General features: G+C 31.8%; 1 protein-coding gene across 1 annotated transcript; it reads right to left on the reverse strand.

Annotated features, from left to right (window-relative positions):
- Positions 1-5,061: 5,061 nt before the first annotated feature.
- On the reverse strand, positions 5,062-5,545 carry LOC120199460 (rRNA 2'-O-methyltransferase fibrillarin-like). Its single transcript, XM_039200528.1, has 2 exons — positions 5,528-5,545; positions 5,062-5,352 (listed from the first exon to the last, which is right to left on the reverse strand). Exons 1-2 carry the CDS (start codon positions 5,543-5,545, stop codon positions 5,062-5,064), a joined length of 309 nt encoding a protein of 102 aa, XP_039056459.1.
- Between the last annotated feature and the right edge of the window lie 15,045 nt (positions 5,546-20,590).

Genomic DNA, 20,590 nt, shown 5'->3' on the forward strand with positions numbered 1-20,590 from the left:
ATGCAATGTACGTACTCATTCATTTAGTTTTTAAATAAGGCGCGGACTGCTAGAATTTGCTACTAGTGTGTGAGGTGCTCCAGCACCGTATGACATACATAGTATAAATTTTAGCATTTGTATCAATATGTTATTGAATTTAAAATGTTTCAAATTAGTAATAAACTTTCATTTTGAATTCAATTATAACTGAAAAATTAAATTGTTAACAATTTGATGACGTAGTTAGTGATGAATATGAGATCCAAATCCAATCATATTGTAATCCCTAGACCCAACATGTATGTTACGACTAGATCTAGTGGATTGCATAAAATATCCAAAACATTCTTAATACTTTAAAATCATAATATGTCCAAAACAATAATACATATTTAAGATATCAAACCTAAATACAAAATACCAAATAATCTGTGTCAAAGTAACACAAGCATCAATTTAGTAAGATTCATACAATAGTAAAATAAAATACGTCATAAATTAGTGTATCAAATATACAAATGACATCAAAAACTGTGTCAAAGTAACAAGCATCAATTTAGTGATTCATACATCAATAGTAAAATAAAATACGTCATAAAATTAGCGTACCAAAATAAAGACAGATTGGAAGATGCAAACATTACAACAAATATATGGTACTGACTGTATCAATCATTCAAGTTCGTATTGAATGTGATGATCCTCTATAATTTTTTTTAGTTATGTCCTTATGTATATATAAAAATGTATTTTTATTTTATGTCATATGAGGTCGAGGGTAGGTTTTAACCTTAAAATTGTGTCAGGGGAGCCTTCCTAAACTCAGGTCGATTTGGGTTAGCCAAATACCTGTCCTGGCTCGACATTGCCCATCCCTAGATGCTGTCTTTTTCTTCCTATAAATTTAAGTTTGAGTATCGATGATTCCACTAAACAATAAAATGATTCCTGTTTAGGTACATAACTTTAGATTATGTATCATTTTGGTCCCTACAACTACTTTAGCTGTCGATGTCACTCATTGGTTCAATCAATCGTCATTCACAACGAGATTGATACCAAAATGTTATATTTCACTTCTCTTTCTTCTCCCCGAATTAATTTTTCACGAAGCTCACTCAAAATCAATAAAAATACATCTAAAAGTTTGGCGTCAATACTCTGATCTCATTCGATGATATTCAATGAAAATACATTTAACATTTTTAAAATAAATTTTCAGATACATGTTAAAGTTTTGGGTAAATTACGTGTTTAATACTTAAATTATCAGTTTTGGTTCGTTTAGTTTCTAAACTTTCAATTTTTTTCAAAATTATACCTAAAGTTTAGTTTTTTATTTCATTTTACTTCCACGTCGTTAAAATTTTAGTTTTTGTTTCATTTTAATACCGTTCAAAATTCAATGTTAAGTTTGAAAAAAATAAAAGTTTAAGTACTAAAATAGACCAAAATTGATAGATTAGTACATTTTCAGTCACAACTATTTGACTAAAAACAATAAATGACATTCAAATATTACATTATTCAATCTGTTTGATACCAAACCAACATTGATGACATTTTAAGAGTTGTTTATGAACGTTTTTAAATAATATTGAGAATATAATATGAGAATGTAAGAGTAGAATTATGAACAAAATATATTATTGAGAGTATTTTAGTCTAAAATGATAAAATTATTTATATATAAAATTTAGATGAGAATGATATTCTACCATTTGTTGAAAAAACGAACCGGTGATATCGAACATTTTTTATTAGAAAAAATCCTAATAAACCGAACACGATAAAATAATTTTATTAAAAGATTCCTACCATAATTTTTTGTGAAGAAACGCCCTTAAGAATTAGGTTAAATTACACGTTTAGTAGTTAAATTACCATTTTTGATCCGTTTTGATACTTAAACTTGAAATTTTTTTGACGGAGAACACCACCAGCTGCGCCAAAACCAGTATGGTTATCGATCAAAGCGTCCGTATTGAGGCAATAAACGACGTGCGCGGGCGGAGACCACTGAAGCAAAGTTTTTCGTCATTCACTGGACAAGTGGGAAGAATAAGCAGTTCTCAAAGTGTTTCGACCATGAAAGACTATTATCAGTGAACACTAAACAATTTCGCCTTTTCCAAATTTGCTAGGCGAACGTGGACCATGAAATTCGCTGGTTTGGAAGCTTAGTGTTACACGCCCAATTAGAAGAGATCCAATCAAAAGGATACCCTGAGATTCGGCGGAAGCAATGATTTCCAGGCAGAGGTGCCTGCTGGGCAGTCCCGTATACATGGAGAGGGACTCCTCTAGGTTATTGCAGAGAGGCACGTTGAGCTCATGGATAAACCACGTCGGAACCGCTCCTGATTAGTAAGAAGCTTCTCGTGGAGAATGAGCCAAAGGAGTACACGGATTCTCTGGGAACCGAATGCATTAGTAGTCTTCTTCTTTTTTAATTAATCACTGATTTCTGATTTATAGACCGACTAATCCAGATCAGGTAAAGGCGAGGGCGACCCTCCCATCCTAGTTTTCTCTATTCGCAAACGCTATGATTCAAACTCCTGACATTGCTTAAGGGATCTAGTGCCTCATCCCACTAGATCAACTAAATAATTAGCAAACTTTCAAAAATCATAAAATAATTATTAAATTTATTAAAATATTATAAAATAATTATTTTGTAGCAGCGGTTAATATTCTGTTTAATTCTTCAATCATTATCAAAAATTTATTCTGATATTTTTTTCATTGTTTCTTGGCAACAGCTTAAAACAAATCTAAGAATCTTATATTTCTTAAATATATGAAAATTTAAAACTTTTGAAATATGAACATAATTTTAAAATTATAATGATATAAATTTATTTAAAATTTTAAACTATATACAGTCTCAAAATTTGAATGATAATAACAACATTTTAACCATAAATGAATTTTATTGTTAAATAATAACCACAAAGACACTAAATTAAGGAGAGAAAAACACAAATGCAGTGAGGACATGCAAAAAAAATTCATTGCCAACCATGAAAGTGCCAATATAGAATCCAAATCAACAAAGAGATAAACCACACCTTAGATGATTAGACTTGCAAAAAACTTTCAAATGCTTAATTTCATTAAATTATGTATGCGATACTAATTAAATTATCTATATATTAATTTTATTTGTGAAAATTAAAGGTAATTTTTTTATAAATCGTAAATCTACTCGTAATCTTACTTAGAGAAAAGGAGAAAGAAGACTCCTAAAAAAGGAATAAGACTGCTCCTAAAAAGGCGTAAAACGGAAAGACCCTCAATCCAACGCTAAGATTAACTCCTTATTTTTTCTTAATTAATATATTCTTATTTTCTACTATTAATCTCATCCTTTATTTCTCTCATCCAATTATCCTAAAAAGATGCAAAGTAAAGAGTTTTACGCGGTGTAATTGGAACCCCTCTCTCTCTCTCTCTCTCTCTATATATATATATATATATATATATATATATATTATATGCTACGATTCAATTACATAGTTTAAAACTTCTTAGTTTTTACACTTTTTAGGATCATTAGATGATAAGAAATCAAAGACTGAGATTAACATTAATAAATGAGAAGATATTCACTGAAAAAGAAAAACAAAAAGTTAATCTTAGTCTTTGATTTCCCTCATTCAACTATTTTAAGGTGTAAAACTAAAACTTTTTTTATATACCACTGGTATCTGATTTATTAATCGGCTAAAATTTTTACATTATGTAATTGGATTCTCTCTCTCTCTCTCTATATATATATATATATGTATGTATAGGCCGTGATTCAATTACTGTTTAAAACTTATTAGTTTTTACACTTTTTTAATGATCGTTGGATGATAAAATCAAAGGCTGAGATTAACATTAGTAAATGAGAAGATATCACTGAAAAAGAAAAACAAAAAGTTAATCTTAGTCTTTGATTTCCCTCATCCAACTATTTTAAGGTGTAAAACTAAAAGTTTTTTTTATATAACCACTAGTATCTGAGTTATTAATCTGCTAAAAATTTTACACTATGTAATTGGATTCTTTCCTCTATATATATAACTATATACTAACTTAATTGCACATTAATCAATATTTATGTATAAATTTAAAATTTATCATTTAAAATAATTATAATATTTTTACTAACCCAGGTTAACCTAACCTCAAAGTAAAAAAGAAAAATTAGTAGCAACTGTGTGTCATATAAATTTTTACTCTATTTTCTTTGTAGATATTTCGACATTTAAAACTCCAACGAAGAGATGAAACAAAGATGACAATTGAAAACATCATACATCTTATTACCAATATGTATTAAAATTTATGTTTTACTAGAAAAAGAATTTTACAAAACTTAACAAGTTGCAATAGAATTCACTTCAAGGTATTATACTGCCAATTGCATTCGATATGTTTGTACAAAACTTGCCAAAATGCATCAATGGTGACCTAAAATCTTTAAATCTCTAGTAGCTATCTTCTTCTATAAATACCTTTGCATATCAATCTTGTGCATCACCACTTACATTTCATGTAACATAAGGTACTTGTAAGCACTTAATGGAGTAAAGTCTTATGATTTCTCTTCCAATTATGGCTTCCAAGGCTTTAACACCAATAACTTTTATTCTTTTTCTCAATTTTTTTCTCTTTACATTAGTATGTTCTCAAAATTCTCCCTCCCAATCCTAGTAACCGTCGTCCCCCTCCCCCTCCTAGTAACCGTCGTCCTCCTCCCCCTCCTCCACGGCCACCACCTCCCATTGAATCCTTCTCTCTCCACAATTCCCGCCCTGTTTACCTTTCCCTCCGAATAAACCTCCTTCTCCGAACACGCCTCCTCCCCCTCCTCGTACAACCTCCTACCCCTCCACCTACTCCCCCTCCTCGCGCACCTCTTCCCCCTCCCCTGCTCCTACTCCCCCTCCTCGTACACCTCTTCCACCTCCCCTACTCCCCCCTAGCTCACCTCTTCCCCCTCCCCCTGCTCCTACTCCCCCTCCTCCACCTCCTATCCTCCACCTACTCCCCCTCCTCGCGCACCTTTCCCCCCTCCTCCTCCTCCTACTCCCCCTCCTCGCGCACCTCTTCCCCTCCCCCTGCTCCTACTCCCCCTCCTCGTACACCTCCTACCCTCCACCTACTCCTCCTCCTAGCGCACCTCTTCCCCCTCCCCCTGCTCCTACTCCCCCCACCTACTCCCCCTCCTAGCACACCTCTTCCCCCTCCCCCTGCTCCTACTCCCCTCCACGTACACCTCCTACCCCTCCACCTACTCCTCCCCCTCCCCCTCCCTCTCCCCCCCCCCTCCCCCTCCACCTCCACCTCCCCCTCCACCTCACCTCCACCAGCTACCTGCAATAGAAATACCCCAAACGTAAATACTTGCATTCGTAATGTGACCACCATGTACCTCCTATTGTTTTCGATCCCAAAGCCTAACCCAAACAGCACTGTTGCGCCGCCATTGGTTTCACTGATCTTGAAGCTACTCGATGCCTTTGTGATTATCTCAAAGATACACTCCCACCCAAGTACCGCCCTCCATTAACGTTTACCTTACTACATAATCACACTCTGCGGAAAAAGAGTACGACCACCCCTTTTCAGATGCGTGTGAAGCCAATCTACTGAAATATGCCCATCATCCGTCGATCACTACTTAGATCGTTAATTTCAATACACATTTTTAGTTTATGTTTAAACTCTGTGGATTGTTTATGGCTAAGAACATACCATGAACGATCATTAGAAATCTTGAATCTTACAATATGTTTTAAAAATCAACGTATCTAAAAGTGTACGTGTACTATGTTATGCATGTGTAAAAAATGGTGGTTGTTTGTGCTTAAGCATAATTACTAAATTAGTTACGTTTCTGATTACATATGCTTTGGTTTCTTATCAAATAAACAGGTTACCAGCCAACCATCAACGGGAATGGGATAAATGGACAATTAGTGATCAAATCACAAAATGGAAAACTAAAAATTAGTTGAATGTATATTTTCATTTATAGTCCTCCTGTTAAAGAGAATTGACAATTTTATAGGATAATTTTAATTTTATTTCTTTCTCTACCTAAAGAAAATCAAGATGAGCAATTAAAAAAAGGAGGACCTACTTATACTATTATAAACTGATTGAGTTCCACTCATATTCACACATTTTTCTATGATTAATATTTTAACAATTAAACTCTTCAATTTACTAATACAATTACGCTTGTCGTGCATATTGATTTTTAAATTAATCTAATACTTTTATCATGTCGATTCAAAATAATATATATTCAATTGTTGAAAACTTCTTGCGTGAAACATATGATTAAAGTTTTTAATTTACTCAAAAGTTAACAGATAATCCACGTGAATAAAACATTAAATTTAACGGTTAATTTTTTATATATAAAAATACATAAATCTCGTTTAATTTTACATTAATGTATATTACATTTTGATTTCCCTTCATTATATAAATAACTATCAAAAGAAACACAATCTTTAAGATTAAATATTATCATAAATTTGAAAGTTTTCAAAACTAATTTCCAACCACGATTGTTTGGACACTAAATAAGCAATCCACAAATTAATTAATTTGAGAAGTAATTAGACGTGTTTACATATATGTGATTATCAACAAATTAATTAAAAATTAAAGAGGCTGGCCCTCATCCATATGTATTTACTTGTTCTCTGCTTATAAAAAAAGTAAGTAGAAGTTTTCTCTCATTTTTTTTTATCTTTACTGATCGGCACGACATTAACTTTGTTAGTTACCGACCGTAGTATTTTTATTATCCTTTTGTTTTCTTATATCACATCTTTATTTTTTTATATAAGTCTACTTGTATGATATACATTTTTATATACTTTTATGACGTGTTTTCCTACAACTTTTGACATGTTTTGTTTCGTCGTTGTTTTCATTTATCTTTTGAGATTATTTATTAAATTATAGATATCATTATAAATATTTTTATTTATTTATTTATAGGATGATCCGATTAAAATTTAAAATTTATTTTCAAATAAGCCATGTCATATTTGTCAAGAGTTCATAGTAATTCACATATTGGACTTATAGTATTCGATCTGAATTAGTCAATTAATAATCGTACATGATTATACAAAAATAAAATTTCAAATTTAAGAATAAAATCTTGTTTATTTAAAAACTTAGTTGGAGTTCATCGTGCCCGTAAATATTGAAAAGTAGATTCTTAATTTAGATTTTATTTTATTAATGTTTGATTGATTTCTTTATATATATATATAAAAGGGAAGATGCTCTCATAGGCCTCATGAAAAATCCCCTAAACCTAATCGGAGAAAAAAATTACTCATAGTAGCATTTACAATAATAAACTACAAGCGAAGCTCACCAAGACAAACATAGTCAAACAAACGAGATCACACAAACTCGATAAAATCTGAAACAAAACAAAATCTTTAACTATCCTATCCACTCGGATCTACTCACTGCGTATTATGTGAGTTTCTAAACTCACACCTTTCCTGGTTTGTCTCTCTCTCATTTGGATCAGAAATGGGACATGAAACGGCTCTTTCCTGAGCATCGGAAGCACCTCAATTGGAGGTTCCTCAAAGCATTGCTCACCAATCGGCAAACCACGGCACAATGCTGCTAACGTATTTGAAGTTACGTCGGCCAAAGCTAATTCTCACTTCCCAGACAGCAGCTCCAGCGATTCCTCTACTAGCAAATCATTTACTTGGCTGGTGGAACGATTGTTAAGAAGCCGAACAACTTCCATATTATTCGACTCAAGTTCAATTCGACGAAAATCCATCTGCCAAACATGAGAGCATGTAAAAACAACCCATAATTCAGCCATAAGGATAGAACCTTTACCCAAACTTTTAGTGAAGCCAAACAACCAATCTCCTGACTATTTCGGAGGATGCCACCCACGGCAGCATCGTTGCTCTGTAAACCACAAGCTCCATCCACATTCGCCTTAACCTAACCAGCGGGAGTTTTCCATCGTAAGTTGTCAGCATTCATAGATCGTGACCCACCACTCCCATTGACATTGCGGTTGCATTACTTGCTTTAAATTCCTCAGCTAAACAACGAGAGCGAAGCACCAAATCCTCCTTCTCGACAAAGTTTTTTTCAAACAAAACATTACAACGATGCTTCCAAAGCTGCCGATAATAGTTGAAAAAGGATATTCCAATTACTTTAACAACAATAAAAAAACAAACAACAAATGTCGAATAATAATTAACCAAATAAGAAGCAGTGACTAAAATATTTTTTATAAATGTCATGGCCAAAATCGAATGTCATCACAAACATAACGTAATATATAAACTAGTGATTAAATAAAATAATTAAAACTAGAGGCTTGAAATAAAATAGCATAAATTTCATTCAAAGACAATGTACAACAGTAAAAAAATATGGGGATTTACCCCAAGTATGAAAACACGTTGAGGGGGCTGCGAAACGGTGTCGTTTCTTGTTGCGTATTTAATCCTCAAAACAGCTTACTTCTCCGTTTCCCCATTCCTCTCTTTCACAGAAAAACAAAGAGAAAGAGTCCAGACCTCTCAACCCTCCCCTCGGGAAAAGAAGGCCACAGTGGAGCTCGCGGTGGCGCTGGCGGCCGGAGGAAGCCAAAAGGACCCAAAAACTTTCCTCTCCTCACCCCAACACGAAGCCAAAAGAATTTATATTTTGATATAACAAATAAAGGCAAATGTTTGCTGGACTAAATTAAATTTATTCAAATTTTCAAAAATAATTCAAAGACCAACTAAATTTGAAAGATATGTGTTCAATGTTTCTAAACTTATCAAAACTTTAAAATGAGTCTTTTAAGTTCAAATTATATTAAAAATATCTTTTAAATACTTTAGAATGTTTTTCCAAATTATTGTTTTTCTCAAATGTCAAAAACTATCATTTTAAACAGCTTTGACCAGAAATTTCAAAACTTATACAAGAGTTTCAAAACTTTCCAAGACAATAGTCCAAAAAGTTTCGATACTTTTTAAGCGTTTCGAAACTATCTCAAGAGTTTCGAAACTATCTAAAGAGTTTTGAAACTATCTCAAGGGTTTCGAAACTTTCCCTAAAGTTTCGATACTTTGGCTCCAACGGCCATATTTTTCCAATGGTCTTTCGAAGAGTTTCGATACTTTCCCAGAGTTACAGAACTTTGTGTGCAAAATGTCTTCCAAAGGCTCCAAACATTCCCAAACGGCTAGTAACTCATTCCAACATATAAAACAAGTTCAAACACTTGAAGAAGGTGAACACACCTATCCAAGCAATCAAAACAAGAGAAAGTTTTTCATTCTTTATTTCTCTTTCTCTTGTAAATATTTGTGTTTTTTGTGAGCTTTAATTTGTAAACACATTCCTTTTTAGAGGTTTTCCTTGTTACAATTCTTTCCTTTGTAAAGAGGTTTTGGTTCTAGATTAGCCTTTGAAAACTAAGGAGTTTGTAAAAGTTATCTATTTATCCTTGAAAAGAAAGAATAAATTAGTGGGTTTGTTGAAAAATCATAAGTGAGGAGCTTAGTAGTGGATGTAGACTTCATTGAGGGAGTTGAACCACTATAAATCATTGTGTAAAGTTTCCTATCTTATTCTACTTACTCCCTAAACTCAAAAACCCAATTAACCCCCTCTTGGCATATTTCGGTTGATCGACGAGCTTCATCGAGCCCAACATAAACAATAGGAAATGAGAAGATATTCACTAAGGAAAAAACAGGGTTAATCTCAACCATTGATTTTCCTCAATCTAACGGTCGTAAAGGGTGTAAAACTAAATTTTATACCAGGTGTAATTGGATCCTAACCCATATACATTGTTTTAAACTTTTCCAGTTTTACACATTTTTTGACCATTGGGTTGAGGGAAATCAAACGCTGAGATTAACAGTATGAAATGAAAAGATATTCACGGGTAAATAAAACAAGGACTTAATCTTAGCCGATTTCTCTCATCTAATGATCCTAAAAGGGTGTAAAACTATAAGTGGATCCTAATCCATATGGGAATCCAACTAAATTGTGTAATTTTTTTTTAGTTTTACATCTTTTTAGGACCATTGGATGAGAGAAATTAAAAGTGAGATTAACCAATAAAAAATAAAAAGATATTCTCAGGAAGAAAATAACGAGTTAATCGCAGTCTTTGATTTTCCTCAATTCATTGTCCTAAAAAAGTGTAAAACTAAAAGAGTTTTACATAATAAGTGAATATATATATATATATATATATTTATATAGATATATATATCTATATATATATATATATATATATATATATCCACTTTAATTTGAGATATACACATAAATCGCTTTAGGATCTTGATTCAATATTTAAAATTATTTTCAAAATATTCATTCAATGTTCAAAAGTATTAGGAGATACTTGATACAAATAAATTTGTAAAATATTTGACAAGTCAGATTTTATAAAGAATCAATCGAATACTTTCTTACATCAAAAGTCATTTAAAATTGATTAAAATAATAATTAGTCAAGAAAATCACACTTAATCCCTCAAATTTGATTTTCAAAAATTTGGGGAGTTACATCTTCATATCAAACCTACGTGAACCGAAAACAAACTAGGGATTTTGTAAATAACTTAAGCTTGAAGACAGTGACGGAGCAAGGATTTTAGTTTAAGGGGATAAAGTATAATTAACAATAAAAAAGGGCTCACAGTATAATTAATAACAAAAAATGGGATAAAAGACGAATTTCGAACAAACCTAAACATGAAAATGAGATTTATTTTTTGGGTTTTAACCTAATCTCACAGAATAAAGATTTTTAAATAAAATTATTGTTTTCTTGAAATTATAATGCAGTTTGTCGGTCTTTTAAAGGAACATGAATGCCTTAAATAAGAGTTAATATGAATGCACTATATGGACGTATTACTGTAGATTAATGCCATGTACGTACTTCATCATTTTGTTTTAAAATCAAGGCACGGACTGCTAGAATGCTCCTAGTTTGTTAGGTGCCCCAGCACCGTATGACATATAATTGCATAAAATATCCAAAACATTCTTAATACTTTAAAATCATAATATGTCCAAAACAATAATAGATATAGATATCACACAAAACAAAAAATAATCTGTGTCGAAGTAACACAAGCATCAATTTAGTAATGATTCATACATAAATAAAATACGTCATAAAATTAGTGTATCAAAATATACAATGACATCAAAATCTGTGTCGAAGTAACACAAGCATCAATTTAGTAATGAGTTCATACATCAAGTAAATATGTCATAAAATTAGTGTACCAAAAAAGACAGATTGAAACATGCAAACATTACAACAAAATATATGGTACTGACTGTATCAATCATTCAAGTTCGGTACTGAATGTGACGATCTTCTATAACTTTTTTTAGTTATGTCCTTATGTCATATATATAAAAATGTATTTTTATATATTTATGTCATATGAGGTCGAGTGTAGTTTTAACCTTAAAAATTGTATCAGGGAGCCTTCCTAAACTCAGGTCGATTTGGGTTAGCCAAATACCCCCATGGCTCGACATTGCCCATCCCTAGATGTTGTCTTTTTCTTCCTATAAATTTTAGTTTGATTATCGATGATTCCACTAAACATTAAAATGATTCCTTTTTAGGTATTGAACTTTAGATTATGTATCATTTTGGTCCCTACAACTACTTCAGCTGTCGATGTCAGTCAATCATTGGTCTCATCATCAATCGTCATTCACAACGAGATTGATATCAAAATGTTTACATTTCACTTCTCTTTCTTCTCCCAAATTAGTTTTTCACGAAGCTCACTTAAATCAATAAAAAAACATCTAAAGTTGGCGTTCAATACTCTGATCTCATTCGATGATAATTCAATGAAAATACATTTAACATTTTTTAAAATAATTTTTAGATACATGTTAAAGTTTTGGGTAAATTACGTGTTTAGTACTTAAATTATCAGTTTTGGTTTGTTTTAATTTCTAAACTTTCAATTTTTTTCAAAATTATACCTAAGTTTAGCTTTTATTTCATTTTACTTCCACGTCGTTAAAATTTTTAGTTTTTTGTTTCATTTTAGTATCTCCGTTCAAAATTCAAACGTGTAAGTTTGAAAAAAATCGAAAGTTTAAGGACTAAAATGGACCAAAACTGATAGTTTAGGTATTAAACGCAGTAATTTTTAACGGCGGTTTACTAAAATGAAACTAAACATTATTATGATTTTGAAAAAAATGAAAGTTTAGGTACTAAAACGATCAAACTGATGGTTCATGTACTAAATGCGTTGTTTCCCTAATTTTTTATTTCTATATTTTCTTTTATAAATTTCTTACTCAGAAATTTAGTATATTTTTAATATTATAAAAAATATATATTATATCTTTATATGATACTAATTATAATGCATATTAATATATTAGAAAAAGAAAGACAAAAAATATTACAGCCAAGAGAAGGTTGTAAAATAATAAGTTAGAAAATTTTATTTATCATGTAAAAGTAAAATATTATAATATGCTTTTTTTTCCATCTATTTCTGGCATTAATTTCAGTTTATGAAAATGTCAATATTAAAAAAACATTTTAAGTCGCAACAATTTGACTAAAAACATAATGACATTCAAATATTACATTATTCAATCTGTTTGATACCAAACCAACATTGATGACATTTAAGAGTTGTTTATGAACGTTTTTAAATAAACATGGAGAATGTAAAGAGTAAATTTATATGAACAAAATATATTATTTGAGAGTATTTTAGTCTAAATGATAAATTATTTTATTATATAAAATTTAGATGAGAATGAATCTACCATTTGTTGAAAGAAAACACACCGTTGATATCGAAACATTTTTTATTAAAAAATCCTTATAAACCGAACACGATAAACAATTTTTAAAGATTACTACCATAATTTTTTGTGAAGCACACAATTTTTTAAAAGATTACTACCATAATTTTTTGTGAAGCACGCACCCTTAAGAATTAGGTTAAATTACACGTTTAGTAGTTAAATTATCATTTTTAATCCGTTTTAATACTTAAATTGTATTTTTTTGACGGAGAACACCACCACCAGCTGCGCCAAAACCATGTGGTTATCGATCAAAGCGTCCGTATTGAGGCAATAAATGACGTGCGCGGGCGGAGACCACTGAAGCAAAGTTTGTCGTCATTCCCTGGACAAGTGGGAAGAGAATAAGCAGTTCTCAAAGTGTTTCGACCATGAAAGACTAACCTTAAGAGTCTCGTGTAAACCGGTGCTATTATCAGTGAACACTAAACAATTTCGCCTTTTCCAATTTGCTAGGCGAACGTGGACCATGAAATTCGCTGGTTTGGAAGCTTAGTGTTACACGCCAAATTAGAAGAGATCCAAATCAAAAGGATACCCTGATATTCGGCGGAAGCAATGATTTCCAGGCAGAGGTGCCTGCTGGGCATCCCGTAATACATGGAGAGGGACTCCCTCTAGGTTATTGCAGAGAGGGCACGTTAGTAAAGGCGATGGCGACCCTCCCATCCTAGTTTTCTATTCGCAAACGCCATGATTCAAATCCTGACATTGCTTAAGGGATCTAGTGCCTCATCCCACTAGATCAACTAAATAATTAGCAAACTTTCAAAAATCATAATAATTATTAAATTTATTAAAATATAAAATAATTATTTTGTAGCAGCGGTTAATATTCTGTTTAATTCTTCATTATCAAAAATTTATTCTGATATTTTTTCATTGTTTCTTGGCAACAGCTTAAAAACAATCTAAGAATCTTACATTTTTTAAATATATGAAAATTTAAAACTTTTGAAATATGAACATAATTTTAAAATTATAATGATATAAAATTTCTTTAAAAATTTTAAACTATATACAGTCTCTCAAAATTTGAATGATAATAACAACATTTTAACCATAAATTAATATACTTTAAACATAAATGAATTTTATTGTTAAATAAGAATAACCACAAAAGACACTAAATTAAGGAGAGAAAAACACAAATGCAGTGAGGACATGAAAAAAAAATTCATTGCCAACCATGAAAGTGCCAATATAGAATCCAAATCAACAAAGAGATAAACCACCCCTTAGATGATTAGACTTGCAAAAAACTTTCAAATGCTTAATTTCATTAAATATGTATGCGATACTAATTAAATTATCTATATATTAATTTTATTTGTGAAAATTAAAGGTAATTTTTTTATAAATCATAAATCTACTCGTAATCTTATTTAGAGAAAAGGAGAAAGAAATACTCCTAAAAAAGGAATAAGAGTGCTCGTAATGGATATATAATCAATGACCTATGAAAATATGAGAGAACAAATATGAACTTGACCGACCGACTTAATGTACTTCTCAAATAAAGATAAATCTTAAAACTATATATGTATCTTAGTTTGATATGTGATATGATGTTGTGTAATATATACATAAAAACTGTGATTTAATGTAATTTTTACAAATCATTTAAATTAATATCCATGTAAGATCATTTTATGTCTATAAATTATATAGATTAATAGTTATATTTATTTCATATAAAAATTAGAAAAAATATTTATTATTAATAATATTAATAATTGAATCAAAATCGAAGTCTTACATGTACGAATAAATTAAATAGTAAAATTATATTATATATATATATATGAGCATGATCCAATTACACTGTGTAAATTTTACACCTTGTAAATTTTACACATTTTTAGGATAATTGGATGAGAGAAATTAAAGATTGAGATTAACAGTACAAAATGGGAAGATATTCACTTAAAAAAGCAACAAGTTAACCTCAACATTTAATTTCTATCATCCAATAGTCCTAAAAAGATGTAAATATATAGGGGCAATATCCGATTACACTGTGTAAAACTTTTTTAGTTTTACACATTTTTAGGATCATTTAATGATATAAATTAAAGGTTGTAATTAATAGTAAGATGAGAAAATATTCATTAAAAACAGAGAGTTAATATGAATCTTTGATTTCTCTCAATCCCTTAATCCAACGCTAAGATTAACTCCTTATTTTTTCTTAATTAATATATTCTTATTTTCTACTATTAATCTCATCCTTTATTTCTCTCATCCAATTATCCTAAAAAGATGTAAAAGTAAAAGAGTTTTACGCGGTGTAATTGGAACCTCTCTCTCTCTCTCTATATATATATATATAGGTTATGATTCAATTACATAGTTTAAAACTTCTTAGTTTTACACTTTTTTAGGATCATTAGATGATAAGAAATCAAAGGCTGAGATTAACATTAATAAATGAGAAGATATTCACTGAAAAAGAAAAATAAAAAGTTAATCTTAGTCTTTGATTTCCCTCATTCAACTATTTTAAGGTGTAAAACTAAAAGTTTTTTTTATATAACCACTGGTATCTGATTTATTAATCTGCTAAAAATTTTACACTATGTAATTGGATTATTTCCTCTATATATATATAACTATACACTAACTTAAGATATATATATATATATATCGAATTGCACATTAAATCGGTATTTATGTATAAATTTAAAATTTATCACATTTTAAAATAATTATAATATTTTTACTAACCAAGGTTAACCTAACCTCAAAGTAAAAAAAGAAAAGTTAGTAGCAACTGTGTGTGTCATATAAATTTTTACTCTATTTTCTTTGTAGATATTTCGACATTTAAAATTCCAACGAAGAGATGAACAAAGATGACAATTGAAAACATCATACATCTTATTACACCAATATGTATTAAAATTTACGTTTTACTAGAAAAAGAATTTTACAAAACTTAACAAGTTGCAATAGAATTCACTTCAGGTATTATTACTGCCAAATTGCATTTGATATGTTTGTACAAAACTTGCCAAATGCATCAATGGTGACCTAAAAATCTTTAAATCTCTAGTAGCTATCTTCTTCTATAAATACCTTTGCATATTCAATCTTGTGCATCACCACTTACATTTCATGTAACATAAGGTACTTGTAAGCACTTAATGGAGTAAAGTCTTATGATTTCTCTTCCAATTATGGCTTTCAAGGCTTTAACACCAATAACTTTTATTCTTTTTCTCAATTTTTTTTTCTTTACATTAGTATGTTCTCAAAATTCTCGACCTCCCAATCCTAGTAACCGTCGTCCCCCTCCCCCTCCTAGTAACCGTCATCCTCCTCCCCCTCCCCCTCCTCCACGACCATTGGCATCACCACCACCACCTCCCATTTTGAATCCTTCTCTCCCTCCACAATTCCCGCCCTGTTTACCTTTCCCTCCGAATAAACCTCCCTCTCCGAACACGCCTCCTCCCCTCCCCCTCCTCGTACACCTCCTACCCCTCCACCTACTCCCCCTCCTCGCGCACCTCTTCCCCCTCCCCCTTCTCCTACTCCCCCTCCTCGTACACCTCTTCAACCTCCACCTACTCCCCCTCCTAGCTCACCTCTTCCCCCTCCCCCTCCCCCTGCTCCTACTCCCCCTCCTCGTACACCTCCTATCCCTCCACCTACTCCCCCTCCTCGCGCACTTTCCCCCCTCATCCTGCTCCTACTCCCCCTCCTCGCGCACCTCTTCCCCCTCCCCCTGCTCCTACTCCCCCTCCGTACCTCCTACCCCTCCACCTACTCCTCCTCCTAGCGCACCTCTTCCCCCTCCCCCTGCTCCTACTCCCCCTCCTCGTACATCTCCTACCCCTCCACCTACTCCCCCTCCTAGCGCACCTCTTCCCCCTCCCCCTGCTCCTACTCCCCCTCCACGTACACCTCCTACCCCTCCACCTACTCCTCCCCCTCCCTCTCCACCTCCCCCTCCACCTCCACCTCCACCTCCACCAGTTACCTGCAATAGAAATACCCCAAACGTAAATACTTGCATTCGTATGTGACCACTGTACCTCCTATTGTTTCGATCCCAAAGCCAAACCCAAACAGCACATGTTGCGCCGCCATTGGTTTCATTGATCTTGAAGCTACTCGATGCCTTTGTGATTATCTCAAGATACACTCCCACCCAAGTACCGCTCCTCCATTAACGTTTACCTTACGTACATAATCACACTCTGCGAAAAGAGTACGGCCACCCCCTTTTCAGATGCGTGTGAAGCCAATCTACTGAATATGCCCATCATCCGTCGATCACTACTTAGATCGTTAATTTCAATACACATTTTTAGTTTATGTTTAAACTCTGTGGATTGTTTATGGCTAAGAACATACCATGAAACGATCATTAGAAATCCTGAATCTTACAATACCTGTTTTAAAAATCAACGTATCTAAAAGTGTACGTGTACTATGTTGCATGTGTAATAAAATGATGGGTTGTTTGTGCTTATAGCATAATTACTAAATTAGTTACGTTTCTGATTACATATGCTTTGGTTTCTTATCAAATAAACAGGTTACCAGCCAACCATCAACGGGAATGGGATAAATGGACAATTAGTGATCAAAATCACAAAATGGAAAACTAAAAATTAGTTGAATGAATATTTTCATTTATTGTCCTCCTCTTCAAAAGAGAATTGACAATTCGTAGTAATTTTATTTCTTTCTCTACCTAAAGAAAATCAAGATAAGCAATTAAAAAGGAGGATCTACTTATACTATTATAACTGATTGAGTTCCACTCATATTAACACATTTTTCTTTGATTAATATTTAACAATTAAACTCTTCAATTTACTAATACAATTACACTTGTCGTGCATATTGATTTTTTAAATTAATCTAATACTTTTATCATGTCGATTCAAATAATATATATTCAATTGTTGAAAACTTCTTGCGTGAAACATATGATTAAAGTTTTTAATTTACTCTAAATTAACGAGTATAATCCACGTGAATAAAACATTAATTTAACGGTTAATTTTTTATATAAAAAACATAAATCTCGTTTAATTTTACATTAATGTAATTACATTTTGATTTCCCTTCATTATAAAAAACTATCCGAAGAAGCACAATATTTAAGATTAAATATTATCATAAATTTGAAAGTTTTCAAAACTAATTTCCAACCACGATTATTTGGACACTAAATAAGCAATCCACAAATTAATTAATTTGAGAAGTATTAGACGTGTTACATATATGTGATTATCAACAAATTAATTAAAAATTAAAGAGGCTGGCCCTCATCCATAATGTATTTACTTGTTCTCTGCTTATAAAAAAAAGTAAGTAGAAGTTTTCTCTCATTTTTTTTATCTTTACTGATCGGCAACGACATTAACTTTATGTTAGTTACCGACCGTAGGTATTTTTATTATCCTTTTGTTTTCTTATATCACATCTTTATTTTTTTTATATAAGTCTACTTGTATGATATACATTTTTATCTACTTTTATGATGTGTTTTCCTACAACTTTTGACATGTTTTGTTTGGTCGTTGTTTTCATTTATCTTTTGAGATTATTTATTAAATTATAGATATCATTAAAATATATTTTTATTTATTTATTTATAGGATGATCCGATTAAAATTTAAAAATTATTTTCAAATAAGCCATGTCATATTTTGTCAAGAGTTCATAGTAATTCACATATTGAACTTATATAGTATTCGATCTGAATTAGTCAATTAATAAGTCGTACATCAATGATTATACAAAAATAAAATTTCAAATTTAAGAATAAAAATCTTGTTTATTTAAAAACTTAGTTGGAGTTCATCGTGCCCGTAAATATTGAAAAGTAGATTCTTAATTTAGATTTTATTTTATTAATGTTTGATTGATTTCTTTATATATATATAAAAGGGAAGATGCTCTCATAGGCCTCATGAAAAATCCCCTAAACCTAATCGGAGAAAAAAATTACTCATAGTAGCATTTACAATAATAAACTACAAGCGAAGCTCACCAAGACAAACATAGTCAAACAAACGAGATCACACAAACGAGATAAAATCTGAAACAAAACAAAATCTTTAACTATCCTATCCACTCGGATCTACTCACTGCGTATTATGTGAGTTTCTAAACTCACACCTTTAAATTCCTATCCTATCCACGGCAGCATCGTTGCTCTGTAAACTACAAGCTCCATCCACATTCGCCTTAACCTAACCAGCGGGAGGTTTATTCCATCGTAAGTTGTCAGCATTCATAGATTGTGACCCACCACTCCCATTGACATTGCGGTTGCATTACTTGCTTTAAATTCCTCAGCTAAACAACGAGAGCGAAGCACCAAATCCTCCTTCTCGACAAAGTATTTTTCAAACAAAACATTACAACGATGCTTCCAAAGCTGCCGAATAATAGTTGGAAAAAGGATATTCCAATTACTTTTAACAACAATAAAATAAAACAGAAACAACAAATGTCGAATAATAATTAAACCAAATAAGAAGCAGTGACTGAAATAAATTTTTTATAAATGTCATGGCCAAATCGAATGTCATCAAACATAACGTAATATATAACCTAGTGATTAAAATAAAAATAATTAAAACTAGAGGCTTGAAATAAAATAGCATAAATTTCATTCAAAGAACAATGTACAACAGTACAAAAATATGGGGATTTACCCCAAGTGTGAAAACACGTTGAGGGGCTGCGAAACGGTGCCGTTTCTTGTTGCGTATTTAATCCTCAAAACATGTTTATTTCTCTGTTTACCCATTCCTCTTCTTTCACAGAAAAACAAAGAGAAAAGAGTCACATACTCACTCAACCCTCCCCTCGGGAAAAGAAAGGCCACAGTGGAGCTCGCGGTGGCGTCGGCGGCCGGAGAAGCCAAAAGGACCCAAAAACTTTCCTCTCCTCACCCCCACACGAAGCCAAAAATTTATATTTTGATATAACAATAAGGCAAAATGTTTGCTGGACTAAACTGAATTTATTCAAAATTTTCAAAAAATTCAAATACCAACTAAATTGAAAGATATGTGTTCAATGTTTCTAAACTTTATCAAAACTTTAAAATGAGTCTTTTAAGTTCAAATTATTAAAAAATCTTTTACATACTTTAGAATGTTTTTAAAATTATTGTTTTTCTCAAAATGTCAAAAACTATCATTTTAAACAAGCTTTGACCAGAAATTTCGAAACTTATACAAGAGTTTCAAAACTTTCCAAGACAATAGTCCAAAAGTTTCGATACTTTTTAAGAGTTTCGAAACTATCTCAAGAGTTTCGAAACTTTCCCTAAAGTTTCGATACTTTGGCTTCAACGGTCATATTTTTCCAATGGCTCTTTCGAAGAGTTTCGATACTTTCCCAGAGTTACAGAACTTTGTGTGCAAAAAGTCTTCCAAAGGCTCCAAACATTCCCAAACGGCTAGTAACTCATTCCAACATATAAAACAAGTTCAAAACACTAAGAGGTTGAACAACACCTATCCAAGCAATCAAACACAAGAGAAAAGTTTTTCATTCTTTATTTCTCTTTCTCTTGTAAATATTTGTGTTTTTGTGAGCTTTAATTTGTAAACACTTCTTTTTTAGAGGTTTTCTTGTTTACAATTCTTTTCCTTGTAAAGAGGTTTTGGTTCTAGCTTAGCCTTTGAAAAGCTAAGGAGTTTGTAAAAGTTATCTATTTATCCTTGAA

This window comes from Hibiscus syriacus, unplaced genomic scaffold (genome assembly GCF_006381635.1).
Source record: "Hibiscus syriacus cultivar Baekdansim isolate YM2019G1 unplaced genomic scaffold, ASM638163v2 tig00005459_pilon, whole genome shotgun sequence".
Classification (NCBI taxonomy): domain Eukaryota; kingdom Viridiplantae; phylum Streptophyta; class Magnoliopsida; order Malvales; family Malvaceae; genus Hibiscus; species Hibiscus syriacus.